Below are 21,520 nucleotides of genomic sequence, written 5' to 3'. Positions count from 1 at the left end.
GGACAGCCACAGTTTTGCCATCCCCGATATACAACAGCAGTTCAAACGATGGGAACACACAGTATTTACACAGTGTCCTAACAGAGAACCATGGTTAAGTACTTCCAAACAGAAGCCAGAGTTTTTATGCCAGTTTTAAACCCTGATTTAAACCTGGCTAATGGTCCTGGATTGTTTGGAGGCACTTCACTGTAATTCCCAATTCAGATATAACTAAAAGCTGTGTTTGTGTTGTATCCTGGCTTGTTTTGCCACTCATGTGAAGGGAGAACTGAAGCGGGAGGAAAGGGGCTCTGTGTAGGTGCACCCCACTTGTACTATTAAGCAAGGAATGAAAGTTTAGTGTGATGTTTTGCTCACCTTGTCTCCCAGATTCTTGTCTAATCTGCAAATAGATGTAGTTCTGCTAGTAATTAACAGATGATAAATCTCTGTCTGTGTATGTGTGTGTGTATTTTGAAAATGCAGTTTGTGCCTGCCTTTTGAGAACTTAAGCCACAGTCACATTATGGGGAAACTAAAATGCAAAGCAAAGAGCATTTTGTTTAGTTTTTTAAGCAAGAATATAAAATACTCTACAACATGTTATGTTTTAACTTTAAAAACCACCTGGTACAAGTCACAAGAACCAGAGACCTTTAATCTTCATGGATTGAAGAAGATTTGTCAGCTCTCTGCTATCTTGCGGTAAGGCTAACCATATGTTTATTTTCTTGTAGACAACATCCAAGGGATGAAAAGGGCACCTCCAGAATAGTTCCTGTGTAATCACACCTTCAAGGACACACAATCTGCTCTAACTTAACTTGTCAAAGCTTAATGTTTCGTGAAGGCTATGAGGAAATTTGTTCTCAATGTGATTCAACCAATGCGACAATTATGACTCCCTTTGTTTGAAGGATGAGCCTTAGATGCCTGTTCAAACTGGAAAGCTGGGTTTCCTGAGAGCAATAGGCAGCTGTGTTTAAAGGAACATACACATGCAAAACACACAAACCCAAATATGCAGAACAGAAAATAGAACTACCTCTGGAGTAGAACATCACAGATTCCTATTCATTATACTTCCTACATATTAAAGACAGTCATCAAATCACACATAAAGCAATTAGAAACTGCATGCTTTCAGGGTTCTAATTTCAGCTAAGGCACACATTGAAAACAGTGACCTTTCCCTTCTCTTTCAAGTTTAATTCATCAGAACATAGATTTTATCTTATTTTTTCTTACACAGGAGGCATGAAAAACTTCTGCTTAAGGAGGCAAACAAAGATCTCTTTTTTAAAAAGTTCAATTATACCCTAAGGCTGCAATCCTACATACACTTATCCAGGAGTAAATCCTGTTGAATTCAGTGGTGCTTACTTTTGAGCAGAGATGCAATGGATAGAATTGCACTATATGTTTTGAGTTTTACTTCCACTGATTGTACAATGCACCTATTCATGTCTTTTACCATCCAGAATTCTATTATAAAAGGAAATAAACTAGGTACAACTACATATTTTGATCCAAAAGCTGGCAGACAAGGACCTAAACAAGAGTGTAATGAATATCTGAGTATTCTAAAGAGCACATTCTACAAAAGAATTTATATAAAATTAAGTTATAAAGGTCTAAGAGTGCAACTCTATGATCCCGGGAGGGCATCCCATGGGCCCTTTTTCTATATCAGCAAGGGAAATTCCACCACTGAAGTCATACCAAGCTGCCACTAAATAGCAATCTGATGGAAGAGAAAGCAAAAGGGACATGTAGGGAAAGGCTTCTATTTACCCATCACCTTCTACCCTGGCAGTTCTACTGTGACAGATTCTTCCTTTCCTGCCTCCTTCGATTTGTCTTTAGGAAGCTATCTTATGTCAGACCATTAGTCCATCCATCTCAAAGACAGGCAGTGGCTCTCTAGGGCTTCTTTCAGACAGGGAACTTTGTCAGTCCTACCTGAAGATGCTGGGTTCATGGAATCATAGTAGAGTTGGAAGGGGCCTATAAGGCCACCAAGTCCAACCCTCTGCTCAATAGAGGAATCCAAATTAAAGCATACCTGACAAGTAGCTGTCCAGTTGCCTCTTGAATGCCTCCAGGGTTGGAGAGCCCATCACCTCTCTAGGTAATTAGCTCCATTGCCGTACTGCTCTAACAGTTAGGAAGTTTTTCCTTATGTTCAGCTGAAATATGGCTTCTTGTAATTTGAGCTCATAATTCCATGTCCTGCACTCTGGGATGATCGCAAAGAGATCCTGGCCCTCCTCTGTGCGACAACCTTTCAAGTACTTGAACAGTGCTTTCATATCTCCCGTCAGTCTTCTCAAGGCTAAACATGCCAAGTTCTTTCAGTCTATCCAGTCTGTCCTGGATTGAACTTGGAACTTTCTGCATACAAAGCAGTTGCTCTATCACTGAGCTACAGCCCTTTCCTGAATTTGCACAACAAAAACACAATAAATCTATCTTCTATACCACTATTTACTATTGGTTTTTAGGATGATTTACACAGAGTTCTTCTATGAGCTTTGTCAAGAAGAGGCTGCAGCTGGCAAACCAGAAACACTCTGGCCACAACTTATCCATGCCCTAATAACCTCCTAACTGGATTATTATAATCTATTGTATGTGGGGCTGCCTTGGAAGAGGGTCTGAAAGTTTCACTTAGTACACAGTATAGCTGCCAGGATTTTGATAACTTTAATGTATTCAGATTACATCTTGCCAATGTTATGTGTGTTCTGCTGGCTGCCTAAATGCTACTGTATGATAAATGACTTTTAAAACCCTAAATGATTTGCCCTCAAATATCTGAAGGAGTGCCTTCTCCCATTCTTTCCTGCCTGCAGTCTTGGATCATCACCGGAAGCCCTTCTTGTCAAAGGTGAACTGAGTTTCAGTTAGAGAGGGGGCCTTTTTTGTTGTTGCACCCTATTTACAGAACACCCTGTGATGGCCTTTGGTTCAACAATAAAGATTTGCTTTTCTGTGGAATGCCCTCCCTAGAGAGGGTCTCCTGACACCAACATTGCTCTCTTTTTAGCTAAGTACAGCAAGAGGGGAGACCAAGCTGATGAAGCATCTCAGTCACTGACAAGCTGTCAAGGTAACAAGGGAGTTGTTTTAGCTGAAGGGAGCTTGTAGCTGAAGCTCAGTAGAGGATTTGGTTTTTGGTTATAAAGGGCAGCATATATGGGTAGACCGTCCAAATTTCAGCATTCAGTTCAGTCCTCAAAAATAGAGTGCAACTTGAACAGAGGTTTTTCAAAAGTGTGAGTTACTATCTTGTTTTGAGTTCAGTGTATACTTGGTTTAATGTTATTAAGTGCAACATACAAACTACAGCACAATGGTAGGCCTCAGTACAAGTTAAAAGCTCAGTGTTTGGTTGTTTTAAAATCAGTTAAAAAGTATTTCAATTTTAAAATTTCCACAAGGACTCACATCCATGCATTTTTAGAGGTGCTTCAACTGCCCACATCCTCCCCTTAACTCCCACTTAATCACCACCCATGTCCACTCCCCAGACAAAAAGTTCCCATAGCCATGGGGCTAAACTGACCTAAATCCCCTTTTCAAATTTCTAACTGAGCCACACCACCTTGTGTTTTTAAATAAGGCCCCCCTGATCCAACTGTCTGCAGGAGCAGCTGGAGGAAACTAGACAGGGCTACAAATTTAGGGTAACCTAACAAGGGAGCCCACTTTACAAGCAAGAGGGGAGCCCCAATAACAAAGCATCAAGTTGGGTTAGGTAGCTGTGCAAGCAAGCCATGGCAGACTACTCTTCCCGCACCCTGCTATTTCACCAAACAAACCCCAAGCTCCTAAGTAAATTAACTCAACAAACAGGAATGCTAGTAAAGCCAGCAGGGGTGCTGGGGCTATCCATTGTAGGGGTGCTGAGACTATCCATTGTATTTTATAATTAAGTCATATGTACAACTATTTCCCTGCTTGACAGAAGTTATTTATTAAGTTTATATTCTGCACTTCCTCCCAAAAGGAGCCCTGGACAGCAAGTTGTGGGTGTGTGCTCAATGCAATAAGCTCTTGACCTTCAGGGAGCAAGGACAGATAGCAAAAGGAGTACTGGAGGCGATGTTGCTCTGTACGTCAAAGAGGACAGACAGAGTCCAACAAGCTGGAATTCCCAAAAGGGGGAGACTCCCCCAGGAGAATCAGTGTGGGTGGCAACACTGTGCCCCAAGAGCAAATTACTGCTGGGAACATGCTATTGCCCCTCATGACCAAACTGCCCACGGTAATCCTGAGGTGGAGAATGAAACTGAGGAGGAAGGGTTCTAGTAATGGGTGTTTCAATTATGCTCACATATTGGGTAAATTTGTGTTCTATTCATGATGAAGAGGTAGAATTTCTAGATACCCTAAGGGTGCAATCCAACTAGCATTTACCCCAGGCTGAGGGAAATTGCATATGGAGGACCTCCAGGCTCAGTGCTGGCTCATCCAGAGAAACCCAACCCGGCAGAAGGAAAGCCAGCAGAACACATGCAAAAGGGGCGTTCCGGGGGCATGTCAGAGGAGGGACTGATGGGAAGTACTTACCGAATATCCAGGTCTCATTCGGCTCCCTCCCATGACCCTCTGTTGTAGTGGCTGGTAGGCCAGGAAAAGGGGTTGCAGAAGGAAACACGTATTTTGTTTCCTTCTGGCAGCATTAACTGGATGTGGCGGCCCTTCCACCAGCTCCACCTCCGCTGGTTTCATTCCTGATGGCCTCCAGCAAGTTGGATTGCTCTGTAAATGACTCTGCCTTACAACTGTTAATCATGGAACCAACCTGAGGGAGGCTATCCTGGACTTTTAATCTTAAATGGTGTCAGAGTGGATGGTTTAATGAAAATGTTGATGTAATGTGTGGCAGCTGTGAAAAAGGTGAATTCCATAGTAGAAAAGGTTGAAAATAAGATTACCAATATCATAATGCTGTTATACCAATCTATGGTGAGACCACACTTTGAATGTTGTGTACAGTTCTGGTCTCTGCACCTCAAAAAGGATATTGTACAGCTGGAGAAAGTTCAGAAGGGCAACCAAAATTATCACAGGGCTGGAACAACTCCTCTGTGAGGAAATGTTACCTTGGGGGCTTTTTAGTTCAAAAAGAAGGAAGGACATGATAGAGATGTGTAACATTATGCACAGCATGGGGAAACTGGATAGAGAGGAGGTTTTCTCCCTCTCTCGTAATACCAGAGCCCAGGATCATCTAATGAAATTGAATGTTGGATGATTCAGGACAGACAAAAGGAAGTATTTCTTCACACAGAGTATAGTTAAACTATGGAATTCATTCCCACAAGATTAATGACAGCCACCAACTTGGATGGCTTTAAAAGAGGATTAAGGAAATTCACAGAGGATGAATGACTGATACCCACGATGGTTATGTTCTACCTCCACTGTTGGAAGTGGTATGCCTTGAAATACCATTTGCTGGGGAACAGAAGTGAGAAGAGTGTTGTGTTCATGTCCTGCTTGTGGGCCACTCACAGGCATCTGAATAGCCATTGTAAGAAAATCATGCTGGACTAGATGAAACTTTGGACGGATCCAGCAGGGCTCTTCTAATGTATCAGAACAAAATCATTATTTTCTCAGGCTTTTAGAGTTCAGGCATTTTGAAATTTTGCCAGTGGTTCTGTTTTAGCTGTCAGCTGTTTTTATTATGTGCTTCTGTTGTTACTTTAATTGTGCAAACTGCTTCAGACTAAATTTTGGTGAAAGGTGGTACAGAAGTATTTTATAGAAAAAAGAAAGTGCATAAGTAAAACAAAAACACAATAAAAACAGCAAACCCCGTTAAAAAATCTAATTTTTAAAAAAGTATCAGAGAACACAAAGGTCTTCATTTGGTGCCAAAAGAACAGCACAAGCACTAGTCAAGCCTTCCTGGGGAGACAGTTTCAAAGACAATGTACCACAACTGAAAACATCCTGCTACCTGAGGCAGCACTCACTCCAAAGGGGAGGGAGAAATGGGTAATACTGCACTGATACAGGCTTGGTGGCAGAGGGGGTGCTGTAAAGGAGGACATAAAAGAGCACTCTCCCATTGTTAGGCCCTCAACCTCCTGCCATTGTCATGGTGATGTGAATGATGCAAGAGGCCACTACACATGATCCCTCATATTGCCCCCTCATAATAATGGCTTGGGTAAAAAGCTAAAAAGAAGTAGGCTAGGGAGGGGAAATCTTATCTTCCCACCTTCCCTTTCTGTTCTGTTCAGACCTTGGGAAGGGATGAGTCGTCCTCTCCACACCAGATGGGAGCATGAAAGAATGCACATCTAGGTCAATGCACAACATAATATGCAGCATGGCTCCTTCCCTAATGAGATGGGTTGGCTGCACAGAGAAAGTGCACTCATGAAAAGTTGGAAGGAGAGCAAAGAAGCACCACATGCCAGCTCATCTAGATACTCAATCATGGTTAAAAAGGGACTGTCCCACCATGCCATGGAACCACAATTAAGGTAGAAAGGAAGAAATATGCATCAGATTAGGGAAGAGCTGCAGCTAAGAAGTATATGTTTCTAAAATTAGCTCCCAATTTATTACCCGGATTTAAGAAGGGAGTCACTGTTACATCTACACTGACTCACTGAAGTATTAATTAGGATAACATGTTTAAATAATTATTGACTTCTGTTGACCAACTTGAGCAGTAGCAGCACATGTGGTGAGGAGGAGCCACCCTCCCAGCATTGGTGTCACTCCTACCTACCTCAGCAGGACTGGGGCAAAGAGGCAGCAAGTTGGGACCATGTGGTTGCACCAGCAGGATTGCCACCATCAATCCAGCGCTTCTGCTGGTGCAACCACAAAATTCCAGCCTCATGTCTCAACCTTACTCAGGTAAGCAACAACTACACTGGCATCAGAAGGCTGGCTCCACGTTACCACACATGCCTCTAATTCACTAGAGTCCATTTGACGTTTGATGAAGCTGTGTTATATACAGCACATTACAAATCTGAATACAACTCAATAACACAAAAGTAGTTGAACAAAACTTACATATTCCTTCACGTTTTTTGTCTTTACAGCTTTGTATGAATAATAAGCAGGATACAGCATTCCAAAGACCAGCCTGTTGAAAAACAGAAGTATTTAGATTTGACAAGAGGTGCATAATAAATAAATAATAACGAATGGTTAAACTGCATGGGAAAGAAATGGGGTAAACTGGTTTTTCCAGCCACTGTTTCAGTAATAGTACCAGAAAGCCATCACATCTGAAGTCCATGTAAAGTTGTATTTCAACCCTAACAATAGTTATAATCCAACACAATCCTGCTGATGGACAGTGCATTGGACTGAGCTTCTATAACTTCCCCTTCTTAACCTCAACATGAAACACTCCTTGAATATTATTTCTCAGGTCAAAAAAGTAGCCCATGAGGGTTTGTCTTTGATGCATACCTTTAAGGTTGCTTTTTTTAAAAGAAGGGAAGTATTTAAAATTAAGTAATGTTCACATTTCTTGTTCTGTATAGTTAAGACTATCTAGCAGAGTTTATAAAAAAACCTGAAAATATTGGCCAAAATAATTTTATTTAGAGGTTTAATATAGATTGTCCCTATTATACAGACTACAGTAAGACTTGTATATTAGATATTCCTACAGAAGCTTTGTTAAATTTGAATTTCCCCAGAGACTTTGGTATTGGGAGTTAAACCATTAAATGGGCTGCTGCCCACTGTGCTACTGCAAGAGGTTTATATGACCTTCACAGGCTCAAGGTAGAACTTGATGGATACCACAAGACTATAAAAGCTTTACCTATTACACAGAACACCTGCAGATGGAAAACAAAGTAGCTGCTTTCAATCTAGATAGAACACAACTTCACTAACAAAAATCTTGTTCCTTTTAACTTAGTCACAAATTGCTTCATAAATGTGCTATGACTACAAATAGAAATTCATGAAGATAAACAAATCTGTTCATTTATCACTTAACATATTTGGAAAAGCAAGATTTGGCTCCAAGCAATTTATTTTCTTTTCCTGTATATCTTTAAGATATCTATGGTAGGAAATTCTAGTTCATTACAGCAGTGTATGCACCGCCCAATTATTCACACAGATATCAGATGCTTATCTTCATAGTTTATTGTACTCCTTTGTTAACCATATTGCAAATGAAGACCTATGAAATATCATCCATTTATCGCAAGACTTTGGGTACCCATGCTGTTTGGATAGTTTAGTACTTTTGTATGCATAAATACTGATATTAACCATTGTGTGCATTGTAGAAAAGGGCTACGGAATGATTTTCAAAACATACTTGGGTCAACAACACTATAAAATAAGCTACATCATTGTTTGATTAACACAACATCAAAGGAAAAAAGTCACTTGAGTTTTGTATGTAAGCCACTGCTTTGAATTTCAGCTGGCATGAAGTAAAAAAAATGTTTTCATTCAAACTGGTTTCAGCTGACTCCAATTTATTATACTCCACACTTTTTTTAATGAATAGACTTGCTTACAAATGTATGAGTGATATTTGAGTTCATGATCATTTCAGTTCTCCAGCTTTATACTGAATTTATACATCGCTTCCCTCTACAAAGGTACCAAAGTGATGTACAACAAAGTAAAAAATACAGTAAAATTGCATAAACTTTTAAAAGACACATTTACAAATACAATATCCTATCATAGGTCTCATTTAAATGCCTTTGCCTGGGGCCAAAATGATGAAGGACAAGCTTGATGTCAGATGGGCCTACATTGGGAAAGCATTCCATAAATGGGGGGGGCGCTACAACAAAGCAGGGCCATTCTTGAGTTGCCTCCCTCCATACCTCCCTTGGATGATACACACAGAGAAGGGGTTTGAAGATTTCAGTGTCTGGGCAGATTCATGCAGGACAAAGGACCACTTTACATATAGTGGTCCCAAGCCACTAAAGGCTTTAAAGAACAGAAACAGCACTTTGAATTAGGCCCAGAAACAGATTGATATTCAGCACAGGCAGGCCAGAACTCGCACTATGTTTTCATACCTTCTTGATCCAGTCTTAGCAGCCATGTTCTGCACTAGTTATAGTTTCCAAAACACCTTCAAAGGCAACCCGACATGCCATTATTGCAGTAATCTAACTTGGAGGTTACAGAGTATAGACACCCAAAGCCAGGTTATCCCTGCTGAGATAAGGGCAAAGCTGGTAGAAGGCACTCCATGCCACTTAGGCCACTTTTGGATCCAGCACATTGGATGCATGAGTACCCCCAAGCTGTGTACCTGTTATTTCATGGGGAGTTTAACCTCATCCAGAACAGGATGCATTTCACTTATCTGGACAGTGGAACCACCTACTAACAGTGTCTCAGCCTTCTTTGGATTGAGCTTCAGGGATTTTGTTTTTGTTTTACTGTCATCTAGTCAGATGCCAGGCAGCAATCCAGCACATCCACCACTATACCTGCTTGAGCTGTAAAGGAGAAGTAGAGTTGTGTGTTTTCATCAGTATGCTGATGGCACACTCCAAAACTCCAGATATCCCTACTCAGAAGTCTCATGTAGACGTTAAACAGCATGGGGGATATAAAATCAAACTCTGAGGAAACTTGTGTGACTGAACAACATCCCACAAGCACCACCTTTTGGAGACAACAATCCAAGTAGGAGAAAAACCACTGAAAAACAATGGCCTCTACCAGGGCTGTGGAGTCGGAGTTGTGGAGTCGGAAGCAATTTTGGGTGGAGTCGGTAGAAATGTACCGACTCCGGCTTCAAAATAAATTTTGATTGACAAATTTTTTAAAATATAAATTCAAAATGTCAAAGAAGCTTCCCATGAAGTCAGCTGTAGTTGAGCATTTCACCATAACTCAAGATGGAAAACATTTTGTGTGTCAGTGTATGACACAGGACCCAGATGAAGACAAATGCTGTGATGCCAAGATCAGCACATATTCAGGCAGCGATAAAAATGCTCCTATGAGAGCTTCCAATTTAAAAAGACATTTACAGCCTTTTCCAGGGCTGTGGAGTTGGAAGCAATTTTGGGTGGAGTCGGAAAGTAGAAAAATAGAGGAGTCGGAGTCGAAGGTTTGGCATACCGACTCCACAGCCCTGGCCTCTACTCCCTACTCAGATAGTGTCCCCAGAAGGACACTATGATTGCTGATATCAAAAGCCACCAAAAGATAAAGGAGAATCAATGGACACATACTCCCACATCCCTCTCCTGATATAGGTCATCATACAGGGTGACCAAGGTTGGTCTCAGTGCCAAAACCGTGCCTGAACCCCGACTGAAGTGGACCTAGAAAATAAGTCTCATCCAAGAGTGCCTAGAGATGGCCAGCAACTACTTGCTCAAGAGCCTTGCCTAGGAAAGGGACATTTGCATGTAGTCTTCAAGTCTTCTGGGTCCAAGCAGGGTTTCTTAAGGAGTAGTCATCTCACTACCACCTTTTTCCAGACAGCCTAGGCCCACTCTATCTGAGAGACACATGAATTATCTCCTTCAGCTAGCCAGAAGTTCCCTCCTTATTGGATGTTATTAGCCACAAGGGATGGGATCAAGAATGCAAGTGGTTGCCCACACCTGTCCAAGAACCTTGTCCACATCCTTGAGTCTTACCAACTAAAACTCATCCATTTATTCCTGACGAGACAGCACTCTGGACACTTTGGAGAGACACCTTCTACGATAGTAGTTTATTACTGTCTACCACAAATCCAAGTGATTTTATTCTCATAAGGCAGCCTTTCCCAACCAGTGTGCCTGCAGATGTTGTTGGACCACAACTCCCATCATCCTCAGCCACCATTTCCAATGGCTGAGGCTGATGGGAGTTGTGGTCCCAACAACATCTGCAGGCACACTGGTTGGGAAAGGCTGTCATAAGGGCTTGCAAATAAACCACAGCAGGCTCCTGAGTGTTCCACCACCTCCTTTGGTCCAGAAGGAAAAAGGGCCCATAACATCCTATAAAGCTCCATTGGAAAAGACACTAAGGACTACAAGGGAGGCAGAGAAATAACTCTTCTTCACTACCACAAAGTAATAAGTAGGCATTTGCGTTCAACTGTACTTATTTGGAGTCTTCCCTCTATCTGCATTCTAACAATTGTTCAACCTACCTCATTGCCCTCAGCTCTGGGTATACCACAGTGCCACCCAGGCTCAGAAAAGTGGAAGAAGGTGGAAGTGCAAGACTATGTCAACCACCCAGTCATTTCCTTGTTCCAGAGACAGACCAGAGCTTTGACAGGGTTCCTAGGTGTGTCAGCCAGAAAAGACCCCAAAGCCACTAGATCCATCTACTCTCTGAGGGTGGACCATTCCAACAGGTCCCCTGCTTCTGCAGGGTGAAATGGCACCGACAGTCTAAAGCTCAACAGGAGGTGATCTGGCCATGGCAAGGTAATAATGCTAAGTTCTCTCCCTCCTTCAGATCACATTCCTCCTGCATGAACTGAGTAAACAAGGTCCAGGGTATGGCCAGCACATGTTTGGATAGCCCCCTGAGCTAACTGGAACTGATAGCTTGGCACAGATGTTGAATCTCCCAGGACCAACACTCTGGGGAATCTCGACACTAAGTTCAAAGCCACCTCCATCAGCTCAGGCAGGGAGACTGTTAGTTTGTCACCTACCTCACTACCCAACAAAGTCCTTAATCCATCCTGTTTGCCCAATGCCAGGCATAATCACTTTGAACAAGCATTCAATTGAACAGGAAACCTGGAGAAGAAAGAAGAAAGCAACTCCTCCTCCCTGACCCTCTAGGCTGGGACTACTATATAGGCAGACAATTACAAGTGTGTGTGCAAACACTTCATGTATATTCTGGTGTCTGCCTGCCCTAGCCCAAATTAAGTGGCAGAGGATCATTTTGACCTTGGGGCGGACCTTCAGAAACAGTAAGAAGCAACAATCAAAGCCAAATGTCTGATCATGACCCTAGACTGAAATTCAGGAATGAGGAGGGTGCAATTATTTTCATAGCTCAGTGCAACTGCAGTGGCAAGCCCTCTCTTCTCCTTAGCCTAGAATTTGGGAGAAGGTAAGGGTGCTCACCTCTACAGCCACACTGAGCTTTGGAGATACTCCACAGCTTTGCCTGACATCAAAAATGGGATACACACACAAACGTGTGACAGGGCCAGTAGTAACAAATTTTGGTAGGCTAGCAACAGACCCAGTGTGGTGTAGTGATTAAGGAGTTGGACTATGACCTGGGAGACCAGGGTTTGAATTCCTACATAGCCATGAAGCTCACTGGGTGAAGCCATGAACCTCCTGCTTGAAGAAGAGGTCTATAATCCTATTGAACAAAGCTATTTTGACTAAAACGCAGCATTAAAGCAACTAAGGGTATGTAGGGAAGACAAAAATGCCCATAAGGAAATGTGCACTGTTATCCTGGCAGAAAAAAAAATATTCAGACAGCAATCTACTGTAGTACATGTTGCATGCAACTCTCCAAAACAGAAAAACCATCTCACTAGTAATATTATAGTTTGTGCACTTCATCAGACCATTCAGGATTATGGAATCACATTCTTTCAATTAGGATGTTTTTCTAAACTCAAATAGCTAGATACTATTTAATACTTGGTTGCCATGGCAGTCTGCTGAACCATGCTTGAAATCACCAGATAGCTGTTCACAGCAGGTACTGGCAGCACTCCAGTTCTTTCAACTATTTGCTAAGGCCTCCATGTTTGTAGAGAACAGGTTTATAGCAAACATATGCAATAATTCACTAGAGGTAGATTGCACATAATGCAGTATATGCAGAATCTATTACAGTCTTCCCAAACATGTTCTGATAACTGGCCCCACCCACACTAGCCACTTAGAAGTACTGCTAGTGAGTTCAAAGATTCCATACACCTTATACCATGTTAAGAGACTACATACACGTTTTGCCTCTGGTCAACCTGGACCAGCTAGAACTTTTAAGACAAACACTGACCTCCTACATAAGAAAATGCCAGGCTCTCAGAAAGATGCATTGGCTTGTGTTAACAAAATCAACTTTGTGATTCAGTTTATAATCAAACCAAGTTCATGGCAATTGTATAAATCTATTCTCTCCCTTCACACACACATCACAAGGCAGGACAAATTTAGTACAGCTGACAACACATTAAAACATTTTAACTGGCCATGTATCCATCTTTTAATTCATATTTAAATATGCACATTATCAAAGCTCAATATAGATGCCTGATGATATTGAGAGCCACATGGTAACATTAATTATTAGAAAGACGAAGTATGACAGATGGACTTTCCTTCTTTTACAGCACATGTAAGGAACCCATGACCCTCCAGATGCCTTTCGACTCCAACTCCCATCAGCCCCAGCCACCATCGCTAATAAGATGTATGAGAACTGGAGTCCAGCAACATTTGGAGAACCACAGGTTCCCCACCACTATTTTACAGTAACATTCCAGACATAAAATAGCTTCAAAAACTAGAGCAGAGCATTCTTAATTTGCAGTCCCACCAATTAAATATCATCATCAATTACTGTAATTGATGTGGGCCAATTTAATGGCCAAAGCTTTAGTTCAGAAATTGTTAATATAGTGCACGTGTACTTGCAGAGGCCTTGCCTAGTGTCTACAGGAGCACCCCTCCCCCCAAAATTAGGTTTGAATGAAGTATTATATTGTAGACAACAGCGTAGGCTGCAGAGTGCACTTCGTTCCCACAACAGTTTCACCAGTTTGCAAGTGTGCCCATGGCCCCAAAAAGGTTGGTGATCTATGCTTTAGACTGCAACCCTAAGCCCATTTACCTGGGAGTAAGTCCCACTGAAATTGATTGACCAATTAAACCAATTACAGTTTGGCGTCCTAAGGAAATGGACTGCCTTCAAGTCAATTCCGACTTATGGTGACCCTATGAACAGGGTTTTCATAGTAAGTGGTATTGAGAGGGGGTTTACTATTGCCTTCCTCTGAGGCTGAGAGCCACTGACTGGCCCAAGGTCACCCAGTGAGCTTCATGGCTGTGTGGGGATTCGAACCCTGGTCTCCCAGGTCATAGTCCAGCACACTAACCACTACACCACACTGGCTCTCTGGCATCCTATAGTCAACTCAGTGATTTTCAAACGGTGCGCTGGGGCACACTGGTGCACCGCAAGAGGTGGCTAGGTATGCCGTGAACATTATGAAAGCATATTATTATTTTTATTCATAGTTTAAAATATATTAATATATTTTTAATTTTGTACACGAAGTGCTCCAGGAAATTTTTATATGTTTTACAATGCGCCACGAACCAAAAAGGTTTGAGAACCACTGAGTTAACTAAATTATACAACTATGTTTCTGTGTTTCTAATCAGACAGGATATCATCTTGTATTTTTACAGCATCTGTGGTCATTAGCTTTTATTTGGCTAATACAAGCAGAACAAAGTTTCAGATCCTTTTGATATTGTCTGGAGCCTAGTTAAAAATTAAATAAACTGGAGATATTGTGAACTCCAATTAGTTGCCAGGAAAGCCTGAACATTATTTGAAGAGCTGTTATTTAAGTCTCTTGCTTGTCGCTCATTGAGCCTTTAGGAATTTTATTAAACAAATGTATTAATGGGTAATTATGGGAAATTATCTTACACCTACCTAATTACTTACTTTGATTTTAATAATGTATTCTGAAACTAAAGGCATAACCTGCAATATCCATTGTTACGGTGGAGGCAGAGATCAGTTGGGTATATGTTGGTTTCTGTAACCTACTGGCAGTGATCTGGGGCTTGAATCAAGAATCTCATGGGTTGGGGCAGTGACCTAAATGTAAATGTACTGCCTTCAAGTCGATTCCGACTTATGGCAACCCTATAAATAGGGTTTTCATGGTAAGCGGAATTCAGAGGGGTTTATCACTGCCTTCCTCTGAGGATGAGAGGCAGTGACTGGCCCAAGGTCACCCAGTGAGTTTCATGGCTGTGTGGGGATTCGAACCCTGGTCTCCCAGGTCATAGTCCAACACACTAACCACTACGCCACACTGGCTCTCGAGGGGCAGTGACCAACCATAGCATATTACCTTGGACTGAATGAATTCCCACCTCAGAATTCTCTCCAAGCACAGAAAAGAATAAAAGAATGGCATCCATGGGATGAAGTCTCTGAACTGGTCAAGTAGTTCATATGCACAAGGAGATTTGCCCTCTGCCCTTCTCTGGTCAGAATACACACTAGGCTTTGAATTAGATACAGCCAGGTCAGGGCCTAGAGGCTGGAACACTTACTGCTGATTACTGCTTTTGTTTACCTGCATTAGTCAGGTATTTCCTTCTTAGCAGCTAACGCAACAGTACAAAGGCTAGAGTCAGCTTTTTGGAATCAGCAGGGAATGACAAACGAGGATATTGGTAATTCACAATGTGACCAAGCCATAAGTGTGATTCAGTTGTTAACTTCTACCATAAACTTCAGTAGGGATAAGCAACTATTAAAGTACAAACTGGTGAGGCTTCATTTGAAATACTGCCCTTAGTTTCAGTCACCCATTTCTTAACATTTAGGATAGTATTATTTCTACTGCTGTTTACATTGGAAGCAGAATAAATCTTTTCTCAGAACCTAGAAATGGGATACTTAGGGCAAAGGTCAGATTTCCAGACTGAGACATCATTTTTTGTTTTTGTTTTTAAGAGTTATTAAGAGCTATTGTGGATATCCAAAAATCAACATCAGTTGCAAGATGTTATCATTAAATGTTTACCACATTTGCTCAGTTGTGCCACAATAATTTATGATGAATGAATTGATCCAACATGGCAACACTGGCAAAACGTCCACTTTTTACTGAGCCTGTAAGCATTATAGGATACAGATGTTAAAACACAAAGAATGGTGAGCAACTGCCATGGACAAGGCTGAAAATATTTGTCTCCAGTCTTACTGTTTCACACCATTCATCTCCATCCCATTAACAATGGGGAGGAAAGCAGAATGAATAATGAGGTGAGTCTGAATGGTTCAAGCACACCATGAGAGGAGCTCTACTCCACACAAAATCTGGTTTAAAAATAGAGCTTTTGCATAGTTCATGTCATCTGTGAATCCAAATTATTGCAAGAGTGGAATCACATATTTAAAGGACTGAACAAGCTATACCTCTCTGCTCTCTAAGAATTTTCTTGCTCTTAAATGAATTGTTTCCTGTTTAAGTCATATTGGACAAGCATCCATTGGACTACCACTAGTTACTGGCATCATCCTCCAAATCAAAGACAACACTTTTGATAGGTTCCATGAAGTTACCAATTTCCTTTTGACAATATGTGTACACAGTAGGGCCTCACTCATACGGTGGGTTATGTTCTGGATCCCCGCTGTAAAGCGAAAACTGCTGTAAAGCGGAATCCATTGAATAGAATGGCATGCAATGGCCGAAAACCACCGTAAAAGCAGAACAAGCACCATATGAGTGGGGCTTTAGTCTAATTGAGACAGCTGTATTAGCGAATCGCTGTAAAGTGAAGTGCTGTAAAGCGGGGCCCTACTGTACAGTGAAGGAACACTGAGAAAGTTCCTGTTTTGAAAGCTTCTCTAGGAAATGGACCTTGACTTGCACATGCAAAGATCATCTCCAGAACATCTGAAAGAGAGGCAAGTTCTCAGAGAGTATGGAAATAGCCTCTCGTATAGGAAGGATAAAGAACCCAATGAAGACTGCATTCTAAGTGGCAACATACTGGCAAAAACATCCACAGATGATTGCGGGAAAGGGCATATAGATTCCTCTCTTAATATAACAGCATTCACATCAAAATCTTTACCTACCCATGGAAATAATGCCACAGTTTTTACGAGTTTGACATGGGTTCAGCAGAAGCACTGAATATTTTGCAGATCACAACACCAGCATATTTCCTCGTTCCACAAGATACAATGCAGCCTCTCCCCTGCAATTTAGGAGATACCACCTTCTGCACCTTGGAGTGACAGGTCTGGTTTTTATTCCCTGTTTTTGCATTAAGGTTTTAAATAGCAATTTGCACCCCCACCCCAAATTTTAAGAGAGCATAAAAAGGCAGATTTGTGATTGTACATGCAACATTCTCTGCCTGACACTATTAAACAATTGTTTGACAAGCAGCCAAAACCATTATCTAATGGACACCAACAACAAAGTGTAATTGTAAACATCTTGATAGCAAAAAGATAAATATTAGGCACAAGTGCATACAAACACTACTGTTCCTTGCTACTTTGTGCCACTCTAAGCCACCCTTTTCCCCAGGAATAGTTATACACAGGAAAATGGGGGGAAATCCAACAGAAGTAGCAAGGCAAGATGTTATTCCTTGTGTGTTATCCCCATCAGATACTCTTAATCCACTTACTGTTTCATATAGCCAAAGAACTTGCACTTATATTTTACTTTCTTCATGTTCCAGCTTTACCTCAGTAATGGAAAATGAAGAAAATAAAGGCTTTAAATTGTACAGTTATTCTCAAAACAAGAAGAAAAAGTAATAATGAGCCAACTGACTAAAGCTTCATTACAAACACATGGTTCAATTCCAAGTTTTCTCCAAGCTCCTTTACTAGCTCTCCAACACTAGAGACTTTAAGAAAGCATAAATCCCCTCAAGTCAATCAAAAATTGTACTATTCTTAGTGTGGAAAAGAAAATGCCCTCTTCAAATGTTCAGAACACCACACAGACTATCTTCTTAACTCAACTGCACACAAAAAAAGCTGCCAAAAAGCCATTAATTCACATACACGTGCCTCTCAAAAACAGTGGCATCTAAGTTTTCAGAATAGCACTAGTTCACTTCCACATTAACTTCCCAGAAAGGTACTTATCCATACAGTGGAGAAGGAAACTTTTTCTGGCTGATGGGCCACATCTTTATGCCCCCAACCCCGGCGGTCCAAATCTGACAAGTAGGCAAAGCCACCCACCTGTCAATCATCTTTCAGGTGATGCTGCACTCTGAAGCCCTGATTGCTGGGACTTCAAAGCACAGCACAGGGCTGTCTGAAAGCCTTTTGCAAGCAGCCCAGTGCTGCTCCTTAAACCTCTGAAAAGTGAAAGCTTAAGGAGGAATGCAGGGCTGTTTGGAAAAAGGCTTTCTAACAACCCTATGCTACTCTTTCAACCTTCTGTTTTTGAAGGTTTGAAGAGCAGTCCTGAGAGGGAGAAGTGGTTTCCACTGGACAGGAACCACCTCCCCTCCTTGAACAAGGCACACACCAGCATCCATCAAACTGATGGGCAGGTGGAAGCATGCCTTGCTCCAGTAAAGGAACAATCAGGAATTCAATTGTGCATTTGAAACCCTGCCCCTACCCACCGACATCATGTATGCCTTCAGGTGTAGGGCAGGTGGGCGTAGCTTCCCCAAGATGGTCCGGCAGGCCAAATGGGGAGGGCTAGCAGGCCAACCTAAGCCTGTGGGCCAGAGGTTCCCCACCACTGCTGTAGAGTATATGGCTGCTCTTCTTTGCCTTCTCACAGGCTGACAAGGGAAGGAGCGAATATTCCATATTATCTTGCATTGAATAAGGTGAGGGAATATTAAGGAAAAGGGCACCAGTTATATCTACCTATGATGGCATACATAGTTACACTCTACTGACCACACTCCCTTTTTCAAGCAACCTTGGAGATAACTGCAGTAAACTATTGGTTGGATCTTCTAGAAACCACTACCACTGATCAGGAACAAGTACTGTAGTAGCAGGCGCCACATTCAGTGGCAGATCAAGCCCTAAAAAGCCAGTATAACTAAATTACAGTAGGGCCTCACTCATACAGCAGGTTCTATTCCAGGCCCCCGCTGAAAAGCAAAAACTGCTGGAAAGTGGGGCCCTACTCAGCTGCAGCGCGCGAGCTCCCTGCACTCCAGCTGATTGCACGCTCCAGCCGATCAGTTGGAGCGTGCGATCAGCTATAGCATGTGGAGCTGGAGCACGCGATCACCTAGAGCTCAGGGAGCTCGTGCACTCCAGCTGATCGCTGTCAGCTGGAACGCAGTGGCTGGAGCTCCCCACGCTACAGCTGATCGCCCCGCTGGCAATGCTGTATTAGCAGAATGCTGACAAGCGGGCCCCTACTGTATCTTAGACAGTGTTCAGACAAATAATCATTACCTTTGATAAGCAACTGTTTCAGAAATGACATAGTTCGAGATGCTATGCATAAAGCTGGTAACAAGATACAATGGGTGCAAGTTTTGTCATCTTGAAACTTGGCACCTTTCATAACTCCAGCATGTTTGATAGCTGGAAGGTTTTTCTATCTCCCTCTCCCCTCTCCACACCTGTACACCAGTACATTGAAGCACATTCTCATTATAAACTGGGCTCATCTCAAGAACAAGGAGAGCTCCGAAAGCTTTTTATTATCTCTGTGTTTTATAAGGCAACAGAGCTGTGAAAAGCAACTGAACCACAAACACATTATATTGTACAAGAGGAGGCAACTGAGGACAGAACTGCAGAAGAATGAGAGCCCTGGTGTCTAGACAGCCTCAGTTATTCTGGAAGCAGCAAATCAAAGTTCAGCAAGTAAAAAGATGTGATGGCACAAACAGCATTTTACTGTTCCTTCCAGATACGTTTCAATTTAAGTAATGAAGAAGATTCCATTAATATTCAGAACCCTTTCTCATACTGAAGGTTGAACATTCTCTGTTTTCCCCATCACTGTGCTTGACGTATAACAGAGAATGCATTCAATACATCAAGCACAGGGATGGGGAACCTTTTTGACTTCATGGGTCAGATCTATATCAGGACTGGCTTCAAAGGCCAAATTTGACAGGTCAGTGGGGCACACACCTGTCACAGTAATGCCAGGTGCAAGGTGCTTTGATGTCCCGAAGTCAGGACTTCAAAGCACCTTGCAAGGCACTGCTAAAATAAGTGATTGTTTCCTTCATTTTAGCTGGGAATTCTGATGGAAACACCTTCCTGAATCCTGTACGGAATCTGCTGAACACAGCAGAATTTAACTCGCCCATCAGTGGGTGAGCATGGTTTGGGGGAAGGCCTCATGGTCCAAACTGGATCTTTGGTGGCCTAAGACTGGCCCACGGTCTGGAGGTTCCCCACCCCTAATCAAACAGAACTAGCATTTTTGTACATCTCTGCTATTTAAGTGGTTTACTATAAACAGGTGCCCCTAACTCTATTTATTACATGTATTTTTTTGCTTTAAATAAGGATGGCCAATGTACATAGCACAAAGTCCATGAATATATTTTCTTCATTTATGAATTATTCATATGGCCATACTACCCTGAACACACTCGATCTCGTCTGATCTCAGAAGCTAAGCAGGGTCAAAGCAGATATTGTCAGGACTATGTACAAACTTCATAGCCTTTACAGCTTCAGAAAGAAAAACATCTTCCAAATACGGTTGATGAGAGGCAGAATTCAGCAGCATGTTTAACAAACCCTCCTTGAGATACATCACAAAATTTTGAGCATTTAGCAGAGCAACAGAATGCACCTTCACTGGTTGGAAAAAGAACCAGCACCCCTCAGCACACAGTACAATTATTCAACTGCCTGGAATCCAAGAATGCTGTAAATAACTGTGGAACAAATTTCATACACATGCACACCGATCCCCACCATCTGCTGTTGCACCAGAACAAAATAAATAACAGACATCTCACATTGAAGTGCAAATATCCCATGAGCCCTGTGCTTCCAAGTAAAACTCATGGCTAAATAACAAGAGCAGGGCAACCAGTTGCATCTCTCAGCAGCAGTTCACTAGCATGTTTTGTTGCCAAGAATTTTATTCACCGTATCCTTTGAAATTCCAGGTACACAACACAAGACACTGCCAATCTATAATAAATCATTCACCAACCAAGTGTTGGAATATTTTTAATGGTTCAGTGGCATATTTGCCTTGGCAATAACAGATGGGACTACTTTTAAAATGTTAAAATTGAAGACTGTTTTTAAGGAACAATTTCCCTCTATGAAATTACCTACTAGGATTTTAAAAAAACTAGCTACTTTTTAAATGCTGCTTTTGTTTCAATTCTTCATGCTACAAAATGCATATTATACGCACATGCTGACAGTTCACTTTGCATTAACTAGAGGTGCAAAAAGTTGTTTTATTATTATGTTAAGGGCTATTCTAACACATTCCTTCTTTAAACAGAATATTAGAAAGCTGGATGTGCAAGAGTGACTTTTTGTGCTGAAATACAGTAGGTCCCCACTCATATGGTGGGTTACATTGCGGACCCCTGCCGAAAAGCAAAAACCGCTGAAAAGTGGAACTCATTGACTAGAATGGCACACAACGCCTGAAAACCACCCTAAAAGTGGAACAAGCGCTGTATGAGTGGGGCTTTAGTCTAATTGCATCTAACTGAGACCGCCACATTAGTGAAGCGCCATAAAGCGAAGTGCCATAAAAAGGGGCCTTACTGTACCCTTTTATTGCCAAGGAACACATCTTTAAAACATTACACCATTTGAAATACAGAACACATAAATGTGCCTTTAATCTAAC

General features: G+C 41.8%; 1 protein-coding gene across 4 annotated transcripts in view; it reads right to left on the bottom strand.

The window, feature by feature from the left end:
* The window catches only part of REEP3 (receptor accessory protein 3), a 62,798-nt gene that overhangs the window by 26,533 nt on the left and 14,745 nt on the right, over positions 1-21,520 (bottom strand). For all 4 annotated transcript variants that reach the window (XM_061635132.1, XM_061635133.1, XM_061635134.1 and 1 more), the window contains one exon: positions 7,033-7,105. In XM_061635132.1, coding sequence (XP_061491116.1) covers positions 7,033-7,105 — 73 coding nt within the window. The remainder of the gene's footprint in view (positions 1-7,032; positions 7,106-21,520) is intronic.

The sequence above is a fragment of the Rhineura floridana genome, chromosome 7, assembly GCF_030035675.1.
Source record: "Rhineura floridana isolate rRhiFlo1 chromosome 7, rRhiFlo1.hap2, whole genome shotgun sequence".
In the NCBI taxonomy this organism is placed as follows: domain Eukaryota; kingdom Metazoa; phylum Chordata; class Lepidosauria; order Squamata; family Rhineuridae; genus Rhineura; species Rhineura floridana.
The sequence above is the reverse complement of the archived record's forward strand: the minus strand, read 5'-3'. Positions and strand labels throughout refer to the sequence as shown.